Here is a 13,031-nt window from a genome sequence, read left to right on the forward strand (position 1 = left end):
TTAGAGCATTTCCAATTGGAGATTTGTAGCCAAATTACATTGTTTTAAAGTCACTTGAGATAATTTCTTCTGTGTGGTTTTAGTACCTACCATCTTATCTCCACACAGTTAAGGCCTTTTGGGTCATTTTGCCTTCATTTTTTAAGGATTGCTCTCCTTTTTTTAAAAAAATTTTATTTTGTTTCATAATGTAAACTATCTACAGTTGCAAGGTGAACTCTGTAGAAGAAGTTTATATTCAGAGAAATCTAGTTTACATTCCTATCTCTTTACTTTAGGTTCTCCCTACCCCCTTTTGGAATTTTTTGTTTGTTTTTTGATCCCCGCCCCCCGACCCCGCAACTTATTTCCCTCCAACCTTCAAAAAATATAATCATGTATATGTGTTCATCTCTGTCCCTCACTCCCCACCCCAAAGCATCACACCCCAAGTAAAATGTTACACATTTTACTCCATCTTGATTTTTCCAGTTAACAGTATATCCTAGAGAGAAAACCGTGGCTATAGAGAGAGAAATATTCTGTTCCGCTCTCTGTTTTCTAACTACCTAATAGTCTTAGTACCACAGTTTATGGCTTTATCAGGTTTTTTTCAACCAGTGTCCTGTTGATAGACATTTGGGTTTGTTTCCAGTCTTTTGCTGTTACAAACAGTGGTGTGATGAACTGCTTTATGTGTGTTTCTCTATTTGGCTAGTGTGTCTTTGAGATAGAATCATAGATATGGGTTAGAGGGCATGCGTATATATAATTTTGTCAAATATTGGCAAATACTCCTACATAATGTCTGTATATTTTTGTACTTTCTGCATCAATACAAGAGTACCTGATTCTCCAAAGTCCTGCCTGCAGCTTGTAGTCAGATTTTTAGATTTTTGCCAATCTAATAGGCAGTATAATTTTAATTTGTATTTCTCTTATTTTGAGCAAAGTTAAACGTTCTTTCATAGATTTCATGTACCATGGCTGGTTCTTTTTCTGGGAACTATTATGTATGTTGACATATTTTGCCCATTTTTCCTATTGTTTTTTCCTCAATTTTTTTAGAAACACTAAGTGATACATATACACTATTCATGAATCTTTGTTGGTAATAGAAGGTGCAAATATTTTTCCCAGTTTATCATTTTTTTTTTTTTTTTTTTGCTTTTACTTTGCTATGGTATTCTATAGCAAAGGAATATCCTATCTTTTTTTTAAGGATTTAAAAAATTTCACACTTGATCTCTTTGCAATTTATCTTGCTATATCCCCAAACTGGATGAATGGCTGTGTTCTGGTGGATCTTTTAAGAAAATGTTCTAATTGAGTTAAATTCCATTATCCTGATTTAATGTAAGATACTCTTGTGTGATTTAGAGTCCTACTTGGAATGTACAAGCTTGTGAGAACCCAGATACTTCATAGCTATTTCAACTGTCAAGGAAAAGCAAAAATTAGATTTTCAGATTTTACATAGAAAAATTGCAAGGTGGTTTCAGCACTGAATTTACTGCTTTTTGTTGCGTTTCAATAGGTTGATCGGGATAGAGATCTTCTTATTCAGCAGACCATGAGGCAACTTAACAATCACTTTGGTCGAAGATGTGCTACTACACCTATGGCTGTACACAGAGTAAAAGTTACATTTAAGGATGAACCAGGAGAGGGCAGTGGTGTAGCACGAAGCTTTTATACCGCCATTGCACAAGCTTTTTTGTCAAATGAAAAACTGCCAAATTTAGATTGTATTCAAAATGCCAACAAAGGCACTCATACAAGTAAGTACTCTAGAGGTAACAAGCTCATAAAAATTCTTTGCTTGTATGATTGAAACAGTGATGATCATGTTTATATGTGTGTTTAGTTGGAGAACTTTATATTTATACTTTTATACTATTTTATTCTATATCAATTACTTAACCTTGTTTAAACTACTCTAATCGACAGTTTACCAGTTGACTTCTTTTACTGCCACATTCATTTTCATAAATGGTTTTGATTGTACGATTGAGTTTTTCATCTCAGTTTTAATGTTTGGGAAATGGGAGGTTTAACGTAATATAAAAATTCAAAGAGCAAACTGCAGGATTTCCCAATAAGTACACATACTGAGAAGAAAATGCTGTTATCTAGAACAGTGCTTTTTAAAGTATGATTTGCAGAGTTTCTGCCAGTCTCCATGAGATGGATTTTGTGACCAAAGGTAAATTGGCTATGTCACTAACTTCACTGTTTAACAAGACTTTTTTTTTTTTTTTTTTTTTGTAATAAGGTTTTCTATGTTAACATCCTGGTGCAAGTTCTACCTCCTCAGTGATCACCACTTTGGGGTTAGGATTCTCACATGATTTTCAAGATTATGATAGTGTATTTTAAAATGTGAAAACTACAAAAGGTTGAAACTCGGGGTTCATGTAAGGAAATCGTCAGTCTCATAGGTGAATGGATACACTAATTGAGGGAGAAGGAGTTAACTAACAGAATCCTGTGTTTTATTAATACCTAGGCTATAGCTGTATCTTACTACGGTTCTGTAAACTGCCCCATAGAAGCTGAATGAGCTCTGGAAAGAATTGAGGATGAAAAGATGGGGGGTGTACCCCAGCCTTTCATTATTAGTTTAACCATTTGACTTTCTGTAGTCTTACAGTTTTTTAAAAAGTTGTCAAATATGAATGAGGAAACCTAGGAAGTCATGACATTTCAGAAATAATTTTTCTGCACAGTCGTTAGGAAACCATATCTTGGTTTATGCTTAAGGTTTTAAAAAGAGTAATAGCTGAGTGTCTTTAATGCTTTTAATGCCAAAAATTAAGAATAGAGAAGATACTCAAATATATAAGAAATCTCAGCATTGTTTATGTTGAAACTAACATAGTCCTGGTTGGTACATTTTGTTTCACAACTCTGACATGACAAGGAGATAAATTCATTCTACAGAATCACTCCCAACACTCAAAACCATAGGGAGAATAACAGAAAGGCACTAACACAGATGCTAAGGAAAATGATCTTCAGTTGTCATGTTCTTACTGTGGTCGTCTCATTTCCTCACATTGACTTTAACATTTAAAGTAGTTGCATTTACATTCGTCTAAACAAAGTGTATTTCACTTTTTTCCAGGTTTAATGCAGAGATTAAGGAACAGAGGAGAGAGGGATCGGGAAAGAGAGAGAGAAAGGGAAATGAGGAGGAGTAGCGGCTTGCGAGCGGGTTCTCGGAGAGACCGGGATAGGTGAGATGGTTTTGTGTCTTTTATTGAGTACCATCATTTTGGATGAATTGGAGGTAGGCCTGAAAATAAGAGTCTCAATTATAAACTTTTAGAAAATGAAAATTAATAATTGGATAAGTGATGCGTTGTAACTAAAATAGTCTAACCAACTGTTAACTAATATGCTCTGCTTTAAAAAGCCAGGGGCAGTTGAAATTGTTTTGACTTTATTTATCACCCAAGTTCCTAAGTTTGTTTTAAAATCTCAAATTGTGGCAATTGTGTTATTTAAAACTTTCAGTTTTTCACATGTTAGAATGAGTGGCATTTCACTTTTGACTTAAAATTTCTGGGAAATATGGGTGGTCTCTTGACTTCTGGTATTTTAAAGTCCTGTTCCCTTAAAATCAAATTAATACATGCATTGCAGACTTACAGATTTTCAAGTGACAAAATCTAGATAAATTTTATTTTCCAACCATCGTTCTTTTTAGGCATTCTTCCACTCTGGTACTATAACTGGAGCTAACTATATGCTCTGGTTTCCCACTTTGTTGCAGTGATATTTTCCATTTTGCAGACAAGGGAAATGAAGTCATCATAGCTTTGTTCATCTTTCAGGGATTTTAGAAGACAGCTTTCCATCGACACTAGGCCCTTCAGACCAGCCTCTGAAGGAAATCCTAGTGATGATCCTGACCCTCTGCCGGCACATCGTCAGGCGCTCGGAGAGAGACTTTACCCCCGTGTACAAGCAATGCAACCAGTACGTATGGCGTGCTTAGCTACCTCTTAACTGGCTGTGCCATTTTGGGTTTTGAATTAAGGCTGGTATCTTAAGAAGTTGTCAGCTACTGGAAAGCCATATGATTTGAGGATTGCCAAAAAGAGGAAGCTTAGGAGGGAAAGAAGCAACACTTACTAGAGAATAATTGTATATAGCTTGATGTTTATTTTACTACATATGCCAGGTTAGCATTCTACCTAATAATTTCCTTTTGTGCTAAGCAATTGTCTGTGCATTGTATTTATTTGTACAAGTTATTGTTGCTTTTTAAAGCCAACTTTGTTATCAGCTTTTAGCTGGAACATGTTGCAAATAGTGTACTTCGCTTGATAAATAAGACAGGAAGGTTTTATTTTGAATGTTCTGTCAGGGGTTTCTTTCATATTATATGAAACATATAACCTAGTTTTCTTTTTTGTCTTTATGCATAACTACCTTTACATACTAGAGCAAAAGAAAAATAAAACAATAAATCAATTATATTTCAGTAAATCCTTAGCCTTAAATATGGGCATCTTTTTTCTTTCTGCTTCTCCTTCCTTCATATCTTCCCTCTCTTTTTTCCTACACTAAATGAAAAAAATGTTTCCAGGCCTCTGATGAAGAAGGGGAAAAAATGGACCTTGAGTATTTTTATGTTTACTCATGAATATCAAAAGTCTTTTTAAAAGACTTGTCAACAAATAAATATTAAACTAGCTTTAATAAGACTGCTAATGCATAGACTACTTACTCCCTACCAAAGTTTTCTATAGTTAAGCTTCTAATCTCATAAACTCATGTGGTGTTAGTTCTGGTGACTTCTTTGTAGATTGTGTCATTGTTTTCTACATGGAGAATCTGTTGTCTATAAAAAAGAAGTTTTACTTTTTCTTCCCAATCTGGATTACTTTTATTTTCTTTACTTGCCTTCTTAAACTAATTGGAACTTGCAGTATAATGTCAAATGGGAAGAAATATTACAATTCTCGTCATCAAGTATCATGTTAGCTGTGGCCTTTTTCATAGATGTCGCTTATCAGGTTAAGAAAATTAATGTCTCCTCCCTTTCTCTTCTTCATAGATTCCAGTTAGAAAATATTTTGGAAGTTTTTCAGTTTGTTATCCAAGTTTCTTATATTTTCTTTTTCTTTTTTTTTCCCCCCTTGATAAAACATTGCTAATTTAGACAGGTTTCAGAGAGTAGAGGCAAGTAACATTTGTTTGTCACTTACAGGCATTTGCAAGTAAAATCACTGGCATGCTGTTGGAGTTATCCCCAGCTCAGCTGCTGCTGCTTCTAGCAAGTGAAGATTCTCTGAGAGCAAGAGTAGATGAAGCCATGGAACTCATTATTGCACATGGACGGTAATATGCACATTTGGGAAGACGTTTTAACATTAGCTACTTTATTTTTAGGATATAGGTGTTAGCATATCTAATCTGTATTAAATAGTGCAAGACTTGAATGGTTTTAATTTTAGGAGATGGCTTAAAAATCTGAGTGAGACAGCCAAGTTTACTAGAAGGGCTGAATTTTAGCAGTCGCTTTTAGGTTTGAAGATAAATTTTATGAACCTTATTTAGAAATTAACTTATAAGAAGTACAGCTCATTCTCCACCTGAATACCTCTAATGGCAAAGGCCAGATACCTCAAGGAATTGGGTGTAATCCCTGAGTCTTTGTAGTAAATGAGAAATTTCTTCTAGGCATCCTGATTTATCTTGGAAATCATGCAAATGTTTGCTTTTATTGTGCAATATATTTGTTTTTAATATAAAACTTAAAAATATCGAACAGTTAAATTACTTACCTGTCTTTTCCCCAAGTGACAGGTTAAAGTGACAAGAAGATATGCCACCTTTAGTCTGTGCCCTTCTATCTTGGGGCTACTCTAATAACCAGTTTGAGGCTTTGAAGTGTCATTTTAAATGAAAATGTGGTGTTTTTTTTTTCCCTCCTAGTTACGATATTGAATGAGGAACTTCAAGATTAGACATGGTCCTAGAGATGGATAAGTGGGTTAGCTAAACCCTGAAGTAAACAGCCATTTAACTTATTCTAGCTGTTTACCAATCTCAGAACCTTTGAATGGTCCAAGCCAAAGACTTGCCAGAAGTCTCTTCTCTTTGCTGTTAACTGTTTTTCATTTCTTGACTTTTATGTACTACATTTTCATTCCTCTTCCTCGCTTCTGGATACAGCAACACTAATATAGCTTAGCCCATTACATAAAAAGTTGCAAATAATGTGCATTTTTGTGGGGGGCGGGGGGGGGAGACATTTGTAAATACATGTAAGGGTTGCTATTTTAGTAGTATTTCCTGTTAAATACAAGAATATATAATATTGACTGCCTTCACCTGCCTTTATGGATTGAACAGGAATTTGTGAGTTTTCTAGAATGGTTACATACACTGGCGCATTTGATTCTATTGTGGTTGCCTTCTGAACTTCTTCCTGTTCTTTTACAGTGTTTTCCCTGAGATCAAGTTTCAGTCCCTCTATGAAGACTGCATTTATTTTGTCTTAAATCGGGTAGCCTTTAGTTCATTGTCTTGGATCATACATGTAGTATTTTCGTGTATGTTATTGCCATTTCTGCTCCTAGAACTGCATTATGACTAGTAAAGTGTCCTAGATACTTACTTACTTCAAAACTTAAATATATTGATAAAGTCTTAAAAATTTAAATGTATATGGTTTTCTCTACACTAAATTCTAGAAATTTCAGTTATCTGCAATATGAAAGGTATTGTTTGTTTTTAGGGAAAATGGAGCCGATAGTATACTGGATCTCGGATTATTAGACTCTTCAGAAAAAGTACAGGTAAGGGATGTTTTGTGGGCTTCCCTGGTAGCTTAGATGGTAAAGAATCCACCTGCAATGTGGGAGACCCAGGTTCAATCCCTGCATCAGGAAGATCCCCTGGAGAAGGGAATGGCTACCCACTCTAGTATTCTTTCATGTCTGTTAAGTGCATGCTGTATTTCAATTTGTAGGCTATGTGAGAACTTCTGTGCCAGCCAGGATATAATCATATCTCTTTCACTGATAACAACTTAAAACTCTAGAAAAACTTAAGAAAGGAACTGCTTGAGCATTCTGAAAAGTAAACAGTAGCACACAGATTGGAGGGAAGTCAAAACTTGAAAAACAACTGTTGGGGCATTATTTCAGGCAGGAGAGTAAAGCTGATCCCCATTACTCCATCTTAACTGGAAGATAGCACATGCTTTAAGAAATAAACTATACTACCAGACTATCCCACATGGTGCATATGCAGAACAGACCCATAGTAGAATTAAAAGGCTTTTGGTAATGGAACCACTGACTACTCATTGGAAGGACTGTTACTGAAGCTCCAATACTTTGGCCACCTGATGCCAACTCATTGGAAAAGACCCCAATGCTGGGAAAGATTGAGGGCAGGAGGAGAAGGGGGGCAACAAGAGGATGAGATGGTTGGATGACATCACTGACTCAGTGGACATGAATCTGAGCAAACTTCACAAGATAGTGGAGGACAGAGGGGTCTGGATTGCCGGAGTCCATGGAGTTACGAAGAGGCAGACACGACTGAGCAACACTGGGACCACTGCACACAGAGGATACTTCCAGGCTGAACCTAACCAGGTTGTTAACTACCAAAGCCAAAAAATTTAGCATTCTCCATATCATTTCAACAAGACCCAGAGTTCTATAACTTGGTAAAAAAATGTCCAGGATACACTCCAAAATTATTCAACATACAAAGAACCAGCAGAGACTCACCAATTCTCCTGGGAAAAGAACTAAGTGATGCTAACCTTGAGATTATCCCACTTGTTGGAATTATCTTTATCTCATGGAAATTATCTTTATCTCATCTCATGGAAAAACTTTCTCTCATGTTCTATAAGATAAGCAAATGAATGGAAAAGTAAAGATTCGCAACAGAGGAATAGAAAAAGAGAACCAAGGGAAAATTATAGAAAGTATTTATTAAAATTAAAAAGTTCACTGAATAGGTCAATAGTAGAACGAAGATGATATAGGAAAGTATCAATTTGAAGATAGAAACTATCCATTTTGAAGAAGAGAAAGAAAAGATCTCAAATAACAGTTTTCGGAGACCTGTTGGACCATGTTAAACAATGTCATTGGAGTGCCCAGAAGAGGAGAATGAGATTGCTACAGGAAATATTTGAAGAAATAGTAGCTGAAACCTTCCCAAATTTGGTGCACAACATATTTATTTGCAAATTCAAGGAGATCAGTGAACCCTAAACAAGATAAACTGAGAGAAAACTGTGACTAGGTATAATCAAGCAGCTGTAAAACTAATAAGAAAATAATAGTGCCTTACATATAAACAGTAATGTGCAAGGCAGTGGATTTCTCATCAGAAACTGTGAAGGCTAGAAGACAGTTGGAGCATCATCCTTAAAGTGCTTTTAAAATTGTCAGTCCAGACTTCTATCAAGGGAAAATAAATTTAAGGAATCAAGATAAAAGAAGCTACCAGAGTTTCACTGAGTGATTTTACTTAAATGGACAGAGAAGTTAATAGGCACAAGCTTTGTATATCACAATTCTGAAAGAATGAATTAAAGTTTATTTATGTTTAAATATGAAACTTGCTTTACCTATGGAACTTTACATTTAAGTGATTTAAGAGAACCAGTTTGTATGCTTTGTTAAATATCAGTCTTAGGTAATGTTAAAAATATTACTGTTAATTTTTTTTGGAGGAGGTACCTGGATTATTACTAATTTTAAAGAGGGCTATGATGGTATTTTTAAATAATAATCATTCTCTTGTATACACATATACTAAAATATAAATGAAATCTTGGGACTTGATCTCTGATACTTTGTTATTAGGAAAACCGAAAGCGTCATGGTTCTAGTCGAAGTGTAGTAGATATGGATTTAGATGATACAGATGATGGTGATGACAATGCCCCTTTGTTTTACCAACCTGGAAAAAGAGGATTTTATACTCCAAGGCCTGGCAAAAACACAGAAGCAAGATTGAATTGTTTCAGGAATATTGGCAGGTAAAGTCACTCTAATCTTAGATTTGAATTTTTTAAAAAATTTCAGTTTATGAGATTTTTCTAAAATACATTAGTCTGTAAAATGTATATATGTTCTACTATAAAATTATTTAAGTGTGTATATTATTTATGGTGTTATGTAGTCTAGAATTTTTTTAATTTAATTACTATTTGCTTGTTTTTATTTTTAGGATTCTTGGACTGTGTCTATTACAGAATGAACTGTGTCCTATCACATTGAATAGACATGTGATTAAAGTGTTGCTTGGTAGGAAAGTAAGTGATTTTAGTGAATCTAACTGCTTTTTACAGTTGCAAAATTTTTTATAAAATATATAGTTACGGCATTAACTTAATATTAAATTTTAAGGCATTCTAGTCATTATAAAGTCGTTTTCAAGTATTTAATGACATGGGGAAAAATCTCAATACATGGAGGAGACAGCATAGGAGAATGAGTGACACAGAGGTGAGTTTAGAGGGATTGACAGACCTGGATCCCGTTGCAGACAAATCTTTGGAATTTATTCCTCATTAATACAATGGTAAAGACAGTAATATAGTGCCTGGCACATAGTAAGTGCTCAGTAAGTTTTATTATTATCTGTTCTAGCAAGTAATGGCAATAGAAATAGCACTGTATTGAAACGAGCACTCCTAGCTTCAAAACTGTATGTAAGATGTATGTTGGTAGAAGGGAGAAAAGAAGGTTAAGAACATCTCGCTCAGCAATGCTTGATAATTATCTCTTGGTGACAGAATTAGCTTATTTTCTTTTGTGTTTTGGTAGTTTGATTGTAGTTTGATAATTTGACAGCTTGTACATTCCTTTATGATGGGGAAGGTAGGAGAAAAACACGTTCTTTAAATTAATGCATAATGCTAATTATAATACACTATAAACAGCAAAATACTGTATGGTCTACAGATGCATACCACACATCTGATATGAGTTAGCATTGTTAAAGTTGTGGTCTGCTAATAATTTTCTCAAACCCACTAGTGAATATTGTTTTCTATTACAGCGTATCATACTATGATATATATTTTTTCCTTTTTTTTAAATGCTAACTCTATTGACATCTTAATGTGTTCCAGGTAAAATGCTCTTGTACAGAGAAAGAACTGAACTTAAAAGCTAGCAGCATAGAAATGTTGAGCCTTTAACAAGGTTTATGGAAAAGGTCATGGAATCAAACAGACTCAAATTATAACCCAATGATATGACCTTCAGCAAGTTACTGAATTCCTTTGAGCATTAGATTTATCATCTGGAATTACAGAATGTGTATTTAGGATCAGCTGCTCAGCATAATCACATTTTAATAATTAGTGCTGGTTCCTGCAGATCAATTTAGAACTTAAAGCTGTTACACTCCTGGCTTTAAATTTTTTAAAAATATATACTTTTCATACTTTGAAAATTAAATGTATTATCAGAGCCAAAGACTTATTAAAATTTTACCTCTTTAGACCATTTATATTAGTGGGAGATTATTCTTTATCGGTGTATCATGTATCTTCAAATTAGATAAAATTTTTATCATAGATTTCAACTTAACTACTGAATCCAATTAAGATGTTTCTTTCATAATTCATTTTTAGGTCAATTGGCATGATTTTGCTTTTTTTGACCCTGTGATGTACGAGAGTTTGCGGCAACTTATTCTTGCTTCTCAGAGTTCAGATGCTGATGCTGTTTTCTCAGCAATGGATTTGGCATTTGCAATTGACCTTTGTAAAGAAGAAGGTGGAGGACAGGTAAAACAAATGAATTTGGTTAGTCTGTTGTGCTTGAAACACAGAAAAACAATTTAGATAGGTCGGGACCAAGAAAGAGAAAGAGACACCCACACATACACACGCAAAGACACAGTAAGAGATGGAGAGAAAGATGAATGGATGGAGAGTTAGACAGATTGAGAGGTTGAAGAGTTTATAGTTACTTAGGCCTAGAATGTCTGCATCTCTTAGTTGTCAAATACAGGATTGTCTCTTTAGATTTTAAAACTTTAGGAAATTGTTTTATGAACTGCTAACTTACTCCTGCTTTGTCAAAACTGGATTTAAATGGCACTGCTAAATTTCCCACAGGTTGAACTTATTCCTAATGGTGTAAATATACCAGTCACTCCTCAGAATGTTTATGAGTATGTGCGGAAATATGCTGAACATAGAATGTTGGTAGTTGCAGAACAGCCATTACACGTAAGTTTTTTCCAAAAAATATCACTTGATCTGATGAGGCTATTTGTATCTTCTGTGTTTTAAACTAGCTTACAGTGCATTCAGCTTGCTTATGAAGGGTCAAAATTTTTAAACCAAAATGAGTTTACATACAGTATAAATTATACCCGAGTCCAGACCATCTCCTTTCTTTTGGGTAAAACTACTTGGAAGAACCATGTAATCATCAGAACGTAGATCTGGTGAGTAAAAATTTGGAAAGGATGCTTTATGGGACTCAGATGATTACTGTTTTGGAGTCCTGCAGCCATCCATGCCTCTGGTGACATACTAGGTGGACCCCTTGGACTCCGAGGCAGTTATTGGTATGGTTTATTATAACAAAAGGACTCTCACAAGGGGAGAATTATATCAGACAGAGTCTGGAGGAATCCAGGTACAAGCTTCAAAATTCTCTTTCGGGGGGTATGAGTTGTCACAAAAAAATACGTTCTTCCTCCAGCAGTGATTTACAGCAATGCCTATGCAGTGTTTGTGTTTAGGGAAGCCTACTTAAGAGTCAGGGCCCAGCTTTTTTCCTGGAGGCCAGTCCTACTAGCAGAGGAAATATCAGAGTCCTGTCAGACTCCCAGAGGAAAAACACATGTTCATCATAAATCACCTTTTTCACAGATAGTCTAGGCAAGCTGTTACAGCAGGACTTACTGCCACATCAGTTAGTAATAATGTAGGGAACATTCCAAAAGCCAAGTTTCCAGATGCCTGTCAAGGACCATCCTCCCATCAGACTCTTCTAAAGAGCAACATCAGGCCGACTATGTTAACTGTTTCTCCTCCTGGGGAAGAATGTTTATGAAGTGGTTTTGATCCCTGTGCTGGGAATAATTGTGTGGGCTCTGGAATTCTACTGTCCGGATTCAAATCATGCCTGCAGCCTGCTCTAGCTGTGTAACATTAGCAAACTACTTAAGTACCGTGTGCGTTTGTTCCCTCTGAAAATGAGGATGGGATTAACGTTAATTAACATACGTAAGGTGCTTAGAACAGTTCTTGGCATTTCTCAGTAAGTTTGTGTCGAGGATATTGGTTTTTTGTTATCATCATACTTTTCTTAGGATATTGACAGGATAGCATGATTGACAGATTGTTTCTTAATGACCATCCTGTTTGTTACTAACATAATTTTAAAAACTATTTAACTCCTGAGATAAAATAATACTCCTTTACTGTTGAACCTATAGCCCTTTTTCTCTTCTTCCTGTTTTTTGAATTTGTTAATAAACTCAAAATACAGAACTTCATTTTTTAGTATTATTTAGTATTCTTAGGCTGTTAAAATTAGACATTGGGCTTTAATGATAATAACTGCTATGTAGAAAGTAAAGTACTGATCGTAATAAATAAGCAATTTTTGAAATCCTCTAGGCAATGAGGAAAGGTCTACTGGATGTGCTTCCAAAAAATTCATTAGAAGATTTAACAGCAGAAGACTTTAGGCTTTTGGTAAATGGCTGTGGTGAGGTTAACGTGCAGATGCTGATCAGTTTCACGTCTTTCAATGATGAATCAGGTATGAAATTTATTAAATGTTTACATGAGAAATAAACTATACAGATAATTTGGTCAGTCAGTTTTCTGGGTTTCTGGTTCTTAACCTATTTATAGGGACTTAGGAAATGCTGTTTATTACTCGGGTTTTTATATATTTTAAGGTATGTTTCAACTGTGATAGCTTATTATTAGGTTATTCCTAATTCTTTTATTGCTTTATTTTTCTACATTTTAAAGAATGTATGGTTTAGTATGAAATAGTAAAAATTCCTTGTGGTGAACAACT

The 13,031-nt window shown here is 34.9% G+C and overlaps 1 protein-coding gene across 6 annotated transcripts in view; it reads left to right on the forward strand.

Moving 5' to 3' along the window:
- The window catches only part of UBR5 (ubiquitin protein ligase E3 component n-recognin 5), a 133,864-nt gene that overhangs the window by 115,772 nt on the left and 5,061 nt on the right, over positions 1-13,031 (forward strand). For all 6 annotated transcript variants that reach the window (XM_043484024.1, XM_043484026.1, XM_043484029.1 and 3 more), the window contains exons 48-57: positions 1,517-1,760; positions 3,107-3,218; positions 3,819-3,963; positions 5,201-5,331; positions 6,734-6,794; positions 8,832-9,007; positions 9,199-9,283; positions 10,613-10,768; positions 11,102-11,215; positions 12,620-12,764. In XM_043484024.1, coding sequence (XP_043339959.1) covers positions 1,517-1,760; positions 3,107-3,218; positions 3,819-3,963; positions 5,201-5,331; positions 6,734-6,794; positions 8,832-9,007; positions 9,199-9,283; positions 10,613-10,768; positions 11,102-11,215; positions 12,620-12,764 — 1,369 coding nt within the window. The remainder of the gene's footprint in view (positions 1-1,516; positions 1,761-3,106; positions 3,219-3,818; positions 3,964-5,200; positions 5,332-6,733; positions 6,795-8,831; positions 9,008-9,198; positions 9,284-10,612; positions 10,769-11,101; positions 11,216-12,619; positions 12,765-13,031) is intronic.

Source organism: Cervus canadensis, chromosome 12 (genome assembly GCF_019320065.1).
Source record: "Cervus canadensis isolate Bull #8, Minnesota chromosome 12, ASM1932006v1, whole genome shotgun sequence".
NCBI classification, from domain to species: Eukaryota; Metazoa; Chordata; class Mammalia; order Artiodactyla; family Cervidae; genus Cervus; species Cervus canadensis.